The 13,831-nt window shown below is 36.7% G+C and overlaps 1 protein-coding gene across 1 annotated transcript in view; it reads right to left on the bottom strand.

Moving 5' to 3' along the window:
* Window positions 1-1,948: 1,948 nt before the first annotated feature.
* LOC149075613 (monocarboxylate transporter 12-like) overlaps window positions 1,949-13,831 on the bottom strand; it is a 48,478-nt gene continuing 36,595 nt past the window's right edge. Inside the window, exons 2-4 of the mRNA XM_089243096.1 lie at window positions 6,130-6,273; window positions 4,212-5,264; window positions 1,949-2,537 (exon numbers count right to left, since the gene is read on the bottom strand). Of these exons, the coding sequence (XP_089099222.1) occupies window positions 2,419-2,537; window positions 4,212-5,264; window positions 6,130-6,273 (1,316 nt within the window). The 3' untranslated portion in view covers window positions 1,949-2,418. The remainder of the gene's footprint in view (window positions 2,538-4,211; window positions 5,265-6,129; window positions 6,274-13,831) is intronic.

Raw genomic sequence — 13,831 nt, 5'->3', positions numbered from 1 at the left:
ATGGAAATTAGACACCTAGTGGATTCAAAAATAAAAGAAATACACGATCAATCACTTTACATAGGATTTTTTTTCCAGTTCATACTGAGAGACAGTGGATTCGCGTTCATTAAGGCTATTACGGACATGCATGTCGAAATCGGGACCAAGCCTCTTCGTTGCGGCAATGCTTGCCGATGGGAGAGAGTGCCCCCTCCCCTAATTTTTACCCTCATAACTATTTAAAAAAAATTCAAATCAATTTTCTTATTTTTATCAACTTGACCATCGTGGGCATTTACTCAGCTTTGACGAACATTTTAAGTAGCCTTTTATTTATGTTTGGGCCTATTTGCCGTGAATATTCCTCACAAAATCAATGGGAGCTCTTCGATTTTTTGGAATAGGACGCTATCACTGCTTTGTGTCAGTATAATAAATTCAACTAACACTACTCAGCTGAATTATACTGGCGCTACTCCGACCTATGTAGTGCCCGTGTGGTGGACGTATTTCATTAAAGCTTAGTGTATACGTTATTTGAATGATGGGGAAAAAGTTAATGCTATAAGAAAGCGCCACTTTTTCACCTGGTGGTAAAAAATTGAACTATTTGTTTTATTGGATCTTCTTTTCTCTATAGTTCATACATCCTATGTACAGTCGACGCTCGTTATAATGACCATCTATTATTGCGATTCTCCCATTATAACGACAGGAACGATAAGTCCCAAAATTTTCCCTATTCATACCACGTTAATTTCAATCCAATATCATCTACAAACATCATTTAATCCAATATAACGTCCGATGGCAGTTGTGTTCCGCCTCTTTTTCACAAAGAAATGAAAAAAGTTTTTGTTTTTTTTTGGTTGCACAAATTGTGCTTGATATCTTGACATTGATCCTTTATATCTTGTTTCTTGAGTTTCTTGATCTTCTTTCTTTCTTTCAAACCTAGTACAACTCAGGTCTATCGCCATCTATGGGCAATTTACTACCTAGTGAGTTGTGCCGGAAGTGTAAGTGTACGTACCTGACAGTCTGAGTGCATTTTCAGTGTTGTGTTTGATTTTTCTCGGTGCTGCAATCTTTATTTAAGAAGTGAAGTGAGTGAAGTGTAATGATTGAATATTTGTACCTGTTTGTAGGTCTGTTGCTCTCTGTGGCGAAAATTTTTCAAGAGGAGATCGGAATTTCTCGACCTATGAGTCACGACCCAAACGTGGGTCACAGAAGCTTCCAAGGGGGAAGAGGTCGTTCAAATCACTAACAGCAGAGAGACTCTTGAGCTATGGGTCTCAACCCACACTTAATTCGCATGAAATTCTGAGACTAGCTGTACAAATCCACCTACAGCCAATAATTATTGAGAATAGCTCACAATCTAAACTTTATTCGCAGCGGCTTCAGAGATGGGTCATACAAGAAAAGTCACTGCCAGGGATGCTTGAGCAATGGGCCACTATACAAACTTAATTCGCGGGAGCTTCCTAGATGAGTGGTACGAATTAATTTACAGTCTGTTATAAATGCACTTATTGCGTCCCTGGTTTGACTAATTTTGAAAATTAAACAGTCCCATATGGGTCGCGAAGTTGTTCTGACTGTTGATTTTGGGTCGCGGCTGAAAGATGTTAAGAACCCTTGCTTTATATTGTAGAATGAATAAGTTCGAGCATAAAATTAATTCTTCCAATTTTATTATTATTTTCTAACCTGACGATGCATTTTTGCTGCCACTACTTACATTATAATAAAATGAGTAATTTAATTTATTATTCTACGCGAATATGAATTATTTTAAGAAGATTTTTTTGAACGTTCGATATAACGACCTCCCAATATAGCGTCTCTTTTCCGTGGAACGAGAAGGGCCGTTATAACGAACGTCGACTGTGCCAAGTTTCATCATAATACCACCATCAGAATGGACGCTACATACGTCTGAGAATCGTCAGTTTACTTATAGCCACGCTGTACTTCATGATTTTTTTAGTATTCAAATACCTTCGTACAAAAATAAAAATATAAACACATTCACAAAGAAACATGCATGTCCGTAAAGAGAAGAAGACAAAAAATATACACAGTAGTTAACAACATCCTAGTAATACAGTACATTTTTTTCCCTTCGAATTCCCCGTTGCAATAAAAAAAAAACGCGTGATAGAGCTGTACATAGATGAAGGAGAACGTCCCGGACGTACATTATGACGGGGAAAGAAGCTCCATGTAACTGTAGAAATACGGGACGAAACAGTTGCGAAAACAAAGTCCTCTCGCTAGCTGACAACTGGCGCGTGTTGCAAAAAAAAAAAAAAAAAACACACCACACTAAACGTTCGTATTTTTTCCTCCACGAAATTATCAACTTTCATCTTCACCTCAGTGTCCCATGACTTTGCATTGATGTCGATTGCTGATCAGAGCGCGCGTTCACGGTTTTATTCTTTTGAGTAAAGGCTCAAGAATCCACAAGAAGGCGCAGAGAAGGCACATTGCGCCCATCGTATGAAATAGATGGTCGTACGATCCGACATCGTCCCGGAAATAGCCTGTAACGAAGAAAAATCTCTCATTAGACAAGAACATTCTCTTTGACATTAACTTCTATAAAATTGTATTGGTTGGTTGGTGCAAGGCCGGGGTTCCCAACCTATGGGTCGTAGCGGCTCCCAAGATGGGTCGTACACGCAAATACACTTCAAAAAAATTCGGATATGCACTTATACATCCATTTGACGCGTCACTGGTTTCTGGGGCGTTTTAGCGATTTCGGTTACCTTTTGGAGACTCTCTTGAACCATGATTTTACTTAGTATTTTTGGAGAGATGTCGGTAACGAAAAAGACATAACATTATTATCGAATGCGCACAGGAATGTTGAAAAATATTTATACTGTACAAAAATATGAACACTAAACTGAAATGAGAGAAATAATTCCAGAATCAATGAAACGATTGCAGATCTATTGAGAGAAACGATTGCAGATCTATTGAGAGAAACGATTGCAGATCTATTGAGAGAAACGATTGCAGATCTATTGAGAGAAACGATTGCAGATCTATTGAGAGAAACGATTGCAGATCTATTGAGAGAAACGATTGCTTATCTAATGAGAAATACTTTCAGAACTAACCCTTTAAGCGGCAATTAGAAATCACCAAACTCTCTTCACAATGCCATATCTTTTTCAATGAAGTATGCTTTCTGTCGATTTTCAACAGGTGCAAACTAAGGGGGTTATAAGGAAAACTTTTCCATTGAGAAATCAACTTTACAAAATATCTGTGCTTGTCAATGCTGAATAAAAGACTTTCATGGAGACGAGATATCTCGTCATTGCTGCTAGAAAAGTTTCCAGAATTAATGAAAGAAACACTTGCAGATCTAATGAGAAAAACAATTGCAGAATTAATGAGAGAGAGAGAGATACAATTCCAGAATTAATGAGAGAGAGAGAGATACAATTCCAGAATTAATGAGGGAGAGAGATACAATTCCAGAATTAATGAGAGAACTAATGGCAGGAACAATTGTAGAATTAATGAGAGAACTAATGGCAGGAACAATTGCAGAATTAATGAAAGAGCTAATAGGAGGAACAATTGCAGAATTAATGAGAGATACAATTTCAGATCTAATGAGAGAAATATTTTTAAATTAATGAGAGAAATATTTTTAAATTAATGAGAGAAATATTTTTAAATTAATGAGAGAAATATTTTTAAATTAATGAGAGAAATATTTTTAAATTAATGAGAGAAATATTTTTAAATTAATGAGAGAAATATTTTCAGAACTAACGAGAGAAACAATTTCAGATCTAATGAGAGAAATAATTCCAGAACCAATGAAAAAATTCCAGAACTGATGAGGGAAACAATTTGAGAATCACTGAAAATTCAGAATTCATGAAAAAATAACAATTTCAGAATTGGTGAAAACTTTGAATAACTTGGGGCTTCTGTTCTGTTCGAAGGTCCTTGGGTTCAGACCCAGTAGGCTCTCCTGTTAAGAAGCCATGGACTAGTTTCACTAATTTCGAAAACGAAAAATTTTGCTAACCAGATAAACAGTTATGAACTATGTGCTCCATCCGATAAGAACTTTCTGATTAAAAATAGACTGTGGGTCGCGAAGGTGATCATGTTGCTAATTTTTTGTACCCCCAAAAGAACCCCTGGTGTAAGGTTTCAGAACAAAGTCAATTGAATCATCAACTTACCGATCAGCATAGGAAATATCAGCTGCAGAACTCCAACGACGAAGTGTCCGAGACCTACGGCGACTGCCAGCCTCTCCAGTCCTAAGTATTCTCTCATTATGACTGGCATGTTAGTCATCACGCAACCGTTCAGAATGCCCATGAAAACGGACACGGTGAGCATCAGTTCGTTGGTCCAGCAAGTCGGCAGAGTCATCAGCAGAGCTCCCATGGCAGCGAAGCAGAATGTGACCGTATACTTCCGCTTCATGAACCTAAGGTCCGAGATCCAACCCAGACACACGGATCCGAAAAGGTCACCAACAGAGAACGCGGAGACCAATATGACCGCGTCCGTCTCACTGACGCGTCTGTCGACGGCGAAGTCCACGATCACTGTCAGGTAGGAAATGAAGTTCACGACGTTGCAGCCGAAAGTAACGCAGATCACGAGGTACATGGGATTAGTCAAGATCTGCGCAGTGTGGCGGAAGTGACCAAAAACACCGTCAGTCCTCTGCTGCATCTTCTGGAGCAACGTGAGAGTCTGGTTGGGCAGAGCAATTGACAATGGATCGGCATCCGGATGGTTCATGGAAACCAGATGGTACTCTTTGTCGTCGCTTGATTTCGTCCACTGCTGCTGTTGATTGTCTTTACCAACCTCGTTGTTCTTATCCTGGTTATTATCTTCCAGTTTCTCCAGCGTCATGAGTGGCTGGTTTGTGTCCGGGACGTTCCCTTCTTCCGCTTTCGAAGATGAATCGTTATTCGATCTAGTCAGTAAGGATGGTAGGAACTTCGCCAGTGGTCTGTTCTTTGGTATTTTGATTTTCGGCGGGGCATCCCTAGCTAGGAAGGCTGGTACAAGGCCATTCAAGACAACTGCTGCAAGGACCAAGAAGCATCCCTTGAAGCCGTAAGTTATCAGCAAGTACTCGATGAGCGGCGGTAGGGCGAACGAACCTACGGAAGCTCCTGCGTAAGCTATTCCAGATGCAGTTGTCTTTCTTCGAGTGAAGTGCATGTGGATAAGCACCGGATTTAACGTCACGACTAATCCGTTTCCAATTCCTGAAACAAACAAAGGCAATTATATCGGTCATTCGAAAATCGGTTAGCGCATTGTAGGTAAAACATATTTGTCAATAATATTTAAATAGGGCACACAGATGGCAGTATACCAGTATAACACGAAACAAGTATAACTCCAAGAAATATAAGAACGTTAGGCCACGCGCGCACGCACGCATGCACACACTACGTTCCGACATGTACAAATTCGCAGAAATTCTCCAGACAATGCAGCTTTTTCTCAGCCCAATATATCAATGAAACAGATATTTTCCTGGATATTATGCCGAGGTGAACTTGGAAAGAAATGTCATCAGCTCTCCATCGGGACTGAAAACCAGGTCCTCTTGCAAACCAGCCAAGGATGCTACCATCTATACCACTGGAGACACGAACTTGCCTATATCTGTTATAGGCAAAAATCCTAAAAACATCTGTTTCCTTGACATATTGAGCTGAGGAAAGATGTCTGTCTGTCTGTCTCTCTCTCTCTACCATCCCACCTAGGAGCTATTTGCTGAAGTTAAGAGAGGCTGCTGATGCCTCTAATTCAGTGCCTCACGCCATAGTGCGTGAAATAATGTAGGCAGGGTCATGTTTACAGTGCTGTAGATGGCTGCAGCATGCTTGCGAGGTTTCCAAGACGGCCTTTGTTCGAGTCTCGACGAAGACCAGATTAATTTTTTTTTCCGAGTTCGCCTAAGCATAATATCCAGAAAGTATTCAGAAGATAGAGGAATGTTTACGAGGTGCATGTACGGTTTAGTAGTAGCAGTAGTAGACGTATTCAATTACTGACGTGGTGCTGCTAAAGCTGCACTGATCTTGGGCTTCTCTGACATTATACATACAAATGGAATTTTACCTCTTAATGCTCCAAAGAAGAAAATAAGATACATCAGCGTCGGTGTGAAGAAACATGCTGCAATCGCTACCACGGACACGAGAACTCCACACACGAGTATGTGACGTATGCTGAAGTAATGAGTCAAGAATCCTGCCAGAGGACCTGAAGGTAAAAAAAAGGGGAAACACAAAATTCAATTGATTTTACATATTTTACATCGTATACGTCAGCGGTGGTCAACAGCTGGTCCGCGACAAGATGAGAAAACTATTATATTTTTTATATATTAGTTTCGACTGACGAAATTGCGGTTAATGTAGAAAAAATTCTGATTTGACATTGTCTTCAACACACAAACCCTCTTTAAACACACAGGTCTCGTGACTAATTTCAAAAACCTACTGTGGGAATTATGGAAGTATAGCAGTAACAGATTTTTTTTGCGAATAATCACCGGAAGTCAGGGACGGTAATCTGGACCGAGGAAAATTTCCCTCAAAATTTTTCTTTTTGAACAAGTTTTCAATAAAAATTAAAAACTAATGTGCTGCTGCCTATTGATTAAAATATGCAGTCAAACACTTGGCTGAAAAAAAATCTAGAAAAGAATTGCCCAAACAGAATTTAAAATATCAAATATTTTTTTTATTTGATAAACTTTAAATGTTTTTTGAAGTAACATTCACACTATATAGTTAGAGCATTAACATTTATAATTTCTTAAAAGAAATAAAAAATAATAAAATTTTTCTTATTTGTAATTTATAATTTCTTTTAAAAATCCTTAAAGTGCTGACGATGCCAAAAGAGGCCAAACCAATCGCTCTTCTATGTTCTCTCTACAATGAAATGCAGACGGATTGTAGAGTGATTTATCAGAGTACCGTCAGTTAGTTGACAGAAAATTGACGTGGCATGCGTCACATTTTTGAAACCTGGAAAAAGGGCCTAAATTGAAAATTTCTCATGTATCAGAAATGACAAAATCACTGGCACCAAAGGTGATGTGGCTATATATGTTAAAAAGCACCTTCCTTACAGTATCTCTCGTAGAGTTATCATTTTCCACAGATACGGAGGCTGTGGCCGTAGATTTGCCGTTCAGTCACAATCAAAGACAGAAATGGTGTGTATTATGTCTTCATTATAACTTTTTCTTTGACATTTTTGATTATAGTTAGACTATGACTGATTACTACTTATTATGACTGATACTGGCTCTACAGTATCTGTACGGCCGACTGAACTTGTTTACACACAAATTTTGCATGAACTCATCTTGTATTGATTTAAATATCTTTAGTTGGGGGGGGGGGTTTCTCGATTGTGTAAAATTTTATAATATTTTGGGTTTTTTAGGTAGCATATATATCATCAGCTACTTCCCCAACCAAGACATTTTTCGTTTATTCTTTCGACTATGTTGTCTCGTGTTTTATCTCGATAAGCACACATTTTGCGCAACGACTTGTAAATAATACTTTCCTGGCTCTTTTCATTCTCTACACATACATACACTTCACAACTTACACACATGCACAAACTTGTCTTTTTCTTTCACATACCATCCCTTGTGATCCGTAAGTCGCCAGACAGCCTGCAAAGGCTAGGAGGTGAAATAAACGTTCTATTACGGTCTGGTGGCTAAAAATTTGTAAATGAAATTTTATTGACTGCAGTCAACAAAAGTAGAAAATATGCAAGGCACACAAAAACAATTTAACCGAGTTGCGAGCAACTGACAATATCGACTCGTGAGGGGTAAACATCTCCCCTCCAACCAGGAAAATCTGAGAAGAAGATCAAGTTCACTACGTTTGAAAAAAAATCGGGAAGAAGATCACACTACTATCAAGAAGTGCTTGGAAAAATCTTCTCAACCATGAAGAAAGCAAAGTCCAAAACCAGCCATAAGTGGAAATTAGGCTGAATCTAATGAGTTGGCAAGAAACTTGGAAAAAATCAGACGTGCCAATCCCAAAAAATTTTCTCATTTTTCTGGAATGGCCACATCTCAAGCAAGCGTAGAAAAGGATCACTAGAGCCATCTTGTGTGTGGTGGAAAAGCTTGTGCCAAATCAACCCCTGATGCCAAAGGTGAGCAGTAAACTGTATTAAAACCGATAAATTAAAGGCATAAGACCAGGAAAGATTATTTCACGTCGTAAATCATCAAAACATCAGTCCATCATCCCAAAAACACAATTTTTTTAAATGCAATGTTGATAAATACATTACATTGTAGGAAGGGATTGCATTTGTATCAGTATTTACATTTGAAAAAAAGTATATTTTTAGAAATATAAATCGCAATATTTTCAATATACCCTTCCAGGGCCTGATTTCCATAAGGGCAAGGGGGGAATTTGCAGAGGGCCTCATAATTTTAGGGAACTAAAATTTGAGAAATATTTATATATTCACTGACAAACCAAAGATCTTTCACCCTCAGTGACAAGGAGGCCTCTAATTCATGCTTTTCCCAAATCCCCCCTCGTGTCAAATACGGGCTTTGTTCCCACCACTCATGGTGACCACGTGTAAAATATTTCTGGATATCTGTGGTAAAACGTCTCGACGGGCATGGCCAAAGCCTCCTAGATACTAGGAGGCTAGATACTAGGTACTTCTAGGAGGCTTTGGCATAGCCAGACATTTAATCTAGAATAAAGTTCTAGCTCAGTAAATATTTTGCGGATTTTGCCAATATATACTTGGTCTCTCTCTTTTCAAGCGACCACTGCTAAATGTAGATCTCTACTGGTGCAGGAGATGACCTGCATCACAATTTATCGTGCAGCTAAATTTGTCCTGATAAATCGATTTTTCCTGAACGATTCAAAATTCACTGACTCCCTAATAAAAATGTAGCAAGCACTTCACTTCTAACACTAATGTTCTACTACAAAGTTGTGTAGTCATTTTGGGACATCCTCTATATGTATCAATTACATATATATTACCATAATAATTCATAACTGTAGTACTGACAGCATATACTTTTATGTAATCATATTTCTGTTGCGAAGGTTTCGTCTTACTTAGAATTATACACCGTGTAAATTATAATTGACGAAATTCATTGATCATTTTTCTAATTTACATCAAGTATTATTTTTTCCACCGGAACCAAAGTCGTAACCAAATAACTATGCAAGTCAAAACGAATTAACGACAGCTTCAGTATACAGAGATCTGTTTCCCGAGGCTGTGATTTTAGACTGAAACCTTAGAATCAAGTGTTCGCAAAAAGTAGGTAGAATGGTGTAAAAATTCGTACCTGCCAAAATATCACTGAACCGAGAGAGAGAGATGAAATAATCGGATTTGCAAATATTTCTAAATGATTACGCGTAATGTAAATGTGATTTCCAGCGTGACGTCATGATCCAGATTGTGACGTAATAAAACAGCTTTCGGGCAATCAGGTGGTCTGAAGACGAAGAGTTATGAGATTGCATAATTAAAAGCTTAACATGGAAAATGCAGAGAAAAAAACGTCAATTTTCTTTTAAGAGGAGAAAAAGACATAAAAATCTTGAGATAAATCTTAGGACTGGAATTTAACACTGAAGTCAATTTTGGAAAACAGAGTTCACAAATACAGCCCAATACTTAGGGTGACCACATGATCCGTATTTCCCGGGACATCCCCATATTCTACGGTAATTTGAATGTCCTGATTTTTTTACGTAAATATCCAGTTTTTTCCGATGAATTTTTTTTCTTTACTGAAATCAAGGAGTAAAGTTACTTTCTACACAAATAAGAATACACGTATTCATCCACATGTTTGTCGCAGAGCCGCCCTTCGAGGGTGTGTGGCAGGTGCGGTAGCACCGGGTGGCCCCGCGTTTTTGGGGGTCCCGTACTTACAGTAGTACTAATTTCTTTCGTAAATTTTGAATTTTCATTAATACACAAATTAAAAATTCGTGGGCACACTAACTTCCTTTGTGTTGTTTTCTTTCCTTTGTGTGCGTTGAAAAAAATCTATTCCCATTGGATCTAATTTGAACAGATCAAGAATCGTTCACAACACCGAAAAAATTACTGAGCAACCAAGTGCGAATGCTTACATTACATGATTCGACCGCTAATGCATGCTCGCCTTTATAAATGCTAATATTTTTTATTTCTTTGACAGGTGTTGTGTTAGATATTCAAGCGTGAATTGCATTGTTCTGATTTATTATAAGTTTGATAGCAAAAGTTAATTTGTTTCTTGATACATTTATTTGTCATTCATTGCGTAGTGTAATTTAATTATTTAATTAAACTATACTTCCTCGGCTTCGGGTATCGAAGGCGCGACAGTAATCAGTAGAAGTGTCATAATCTTTGAAGTTGAGTGAAAAAAATGGTTCAAATATAACTTTTAGTCTGTTTACTATTTGAAATATAAGATCATAGGGTAATATATTATAATTGAAAACATCGTAATAACAATTATTGTTTATTCCATAAAATTCTTAGTATAGAAATTTTTCAAGATACGTTTTGAAGCTTTAAATCCGTTAACAAAAGCAATCATCGACTTTTTCTGCTGCAACGTCTCTCATCTGAATAACACAAGAAAAGTCATTAGAAGACGTTGAAATTCAACTCCCCGATCACATGATTTCCTCCTTTTTTATTTCTTATTTTTAGAATTCTTCATTATCACGCATAAAATTTTCATTTTAAAAGAATGTGAAAAATTCAGAAAAAATAAAATATATTTTTACAATAAATAGCACTATTTTTTTTACAACATAGTAATGACAGCGAAAGGAAACGTTTCCCTTTTTCAAAATAAAACGCATCTATTTTGGCAATTATCTCGAGTTGATCGCCCGCTACATTGAAGGGGGAAGAGATGTTTAACTTTGGCGTCTGACCAATTGAATAGATTAATGATGTTTGCTAGCAAAGATTGAGTTTTTGAATAAATGAATATAGAAAAATTGCTAATCGCATTTGCTTTCTTTTATTACAAAAATTATGAGCTTGCATTTAATTACATCTATTATTTTTGGCTGATGCAATAGAGATAAATGTTGCATCTTTCGGGGTGAAATCGATACATTTCATTACAAATAAATCTTCATCAAGGCCTATATTTAATGACCATATTTCATCCGGACAAATGCGAAAATATGTGATCGCCAATTATTTCCAGTTGCTACAAAAATAAGAAAACTGCCATTTAAGAAAACCGGGAATCAGCGGGACATAAAGACGTAATCTGCTGCTAAATTATGCGACAGGAAAATTACCGAGGAAATATTATGTTGATCTCCCAAGTATGCGGTGAATTCCAATGTCTTTCGTAAAAAGTCCAATTAGACTGACATGAAAGTCCTAAGACATGGCTCCCCAACTCGTGGCTCTCGGAGTTTTTTCGCCGTTGTCCACCGACCATTTTTAGGATATGGCTGGAAACAATGCGAAGGACGATTAAATTGGGAAATAATTTAATTAAGCCCGAAGGCCACTCAGGTATTGAGAATTGTGAGATGCTTTTCAGATTCACCTGCAACGCTATACATTTGATATGTTACGGTAAATGTGACAAATTCGATTATTATGTACAAGTAATAACTGGTTATTGTGCATATTCACCTAGCATTTTGGTAAATTTGATAAATTCCCCTAAATTAATCGCTTTATCAGCGATTACGCATAATACCTACCCATGCGTCGTGTCGTTATGTGTCGACACACACAAACACACACACACACGCACGCACAGGGTGTCCCTGAACTCGTGGGCCAAACTTTAAGGGAAGTTAGAATACACATAAAGAAGCATTGTTTACATACCAATGTGGGGTCAGAAATGAAAAGTGTTGGCAGAAAAACACGAAATGATGAGGAAATGAAAAAGCTTTTTATTTACACACATTAACCGCTTCACTTACAAGAGATTGGCAAGAAATTTGGATGAAAGAACTCGTTTTTTTTCATAGGGTTACAACAAATTCTCGCAGTGATGAGGATAGAGGAAAGAAATATTGCGTCCTTGATCGTAAAGTGGTTAATAGGTTAATAATTGCAGTAAGTGCTAAATGTGCCACCACCAATATTGATACAGACTTGACAGCGTATAGTAAGCGATTGGTGTACCCTTTCGAAGATGCCAGGTGTTTCACGAATATTTGCAGCAGTGACTGAAAGTTTTGCAATGAAGACCCCACATTGCTATACAAAAAATTTTTCTTTATATGTGCATTTTACCCTCCTTTAAAGTTTGACCCATGAGTTCAGGGACACCATGTGTATATATCTACCGTTCAATACTCCCCAGTCCAAACAAAGCTGATGCATGCAGCACCATACTTATCAAAATCCTTTAACATGAATTTAAAGATTTGAGAATTTTCCCTGCAGTACATGCAAGTATTTTTCATGCTCCCAATCAACCCTTTTAAGTAACGAAAAAAAGTCTTTACACTCAGTACGATCAGAAAATTCCGTGAATTCATTTTCATTCAAGCAGCACATTCTTATAAATTTTATTCAATTAACTTTGAATTTTTACTAAACTTTGCCTCTTACCTATGAAGAAAGATACAAATTACGTGATGAAAACAATCCATTTTTTATTTTAAATACAGCCTCATTTTTTTTTCATCATTATTCAATATTTACAATTTTTTAATTCTGAAAAAGTTAAAATAAATTAAAAAAAAATACCCACTCAAAACGCTCTAAAACTTTTAAAAATGCCTTCAAAGGGAAAAAGTGCCGAAAAATGCCAAAAAACTCAAATTTAATCGACATACAGGCCCTGGCTATTACAGTGCCTATAGTTAACGCCTATTTGCCTAAGGCTTTACTATAATTAGAAAATACAACGAAAAGACATCTCAAATGTACGCGTTCAAAACACTTATCGAAATTTATAACGTAATAATCTACTTGCACAGACAGACAGACAAAAAAACTTCAAGCATTATCATAACTTCTTTAACATATGAAGATTGTAATTCGACATCCAAATAATTAGTTTTTCCTTGACGTTGGATTTAATTTTATCACTATTATTTTTATTTTTGTATTTCAAATTCAAATTGGAAATTGGATTACGACCGAGGTTACGTAGGCAAGGCCACAATCATCTTTCCACCCTGGCCTCGTGTTCATTCGGGGTTTGGTTTCTCACATTCATTTATATTTATTATTATTTTCTTTTAAACTAAAGATAAGCATCATTTAAAGAAGCTTCTTACAGAAATGATGTGTTTTGTTTATTCTTCCTCTTTTTTTTTCTTTTTTGCCATAAAATATTCAGGGTGTAAATTGTGGAAAGTATTCACGGAAAAATAAAAAAAATAGATAAATAAAGGAAATTTCTTCTTATTTTATTCTTTGGTTAAGGATTTATTCGTCTAAGAAGATTATTCGTTATTTTCATTAGGAAACTGATTAAGATCAAGGGTAAGAATAGAAACAAAAAAAAAAGGAGAAAGATAAAATTTTGTACATCTACATAAACTCTTTGACTATTTTGTTAAGGATATCTCGAAAAAATTCGTAGGAAATGGTTTATTTATTGGTAATGCTTGGCTAGCCGTTAGGTGGAGCCACTTCCTTTTTTTTTTTTATTAATTCGCGGAGGAAGTGACAATGAAAGAAAAAGATTTTAATCGATCGTAATCTCTTCTCTTGTCATAATAATAATAGAATAGCCATGAATGTGTGAGCATTAAGGAAATATTTTTCTAGGAATTATTTA

Source organism: Pholcus phalangioides, unplaced genomic scaffold (genome assembly GCF_987345545.1).
Source record: "Pholcus phalangioides strain wild (caught in Gottingen) unplaced genomic scaffold, Ppha-v1.0 ptg000015l_1, whole genome shotgun sequence".
Lineage (NCBI taxonomy): Eukaryota > Metazoa > Arthropoda > Arachnida > Araneae > Pholcidae > Pholcus > Pholcus phalangioides.
The sequence above is the reverse complement of the archived record's forward strand: the minus strand, read 5'-3'. Positions and strand labels throughout refer to the sequence as shown.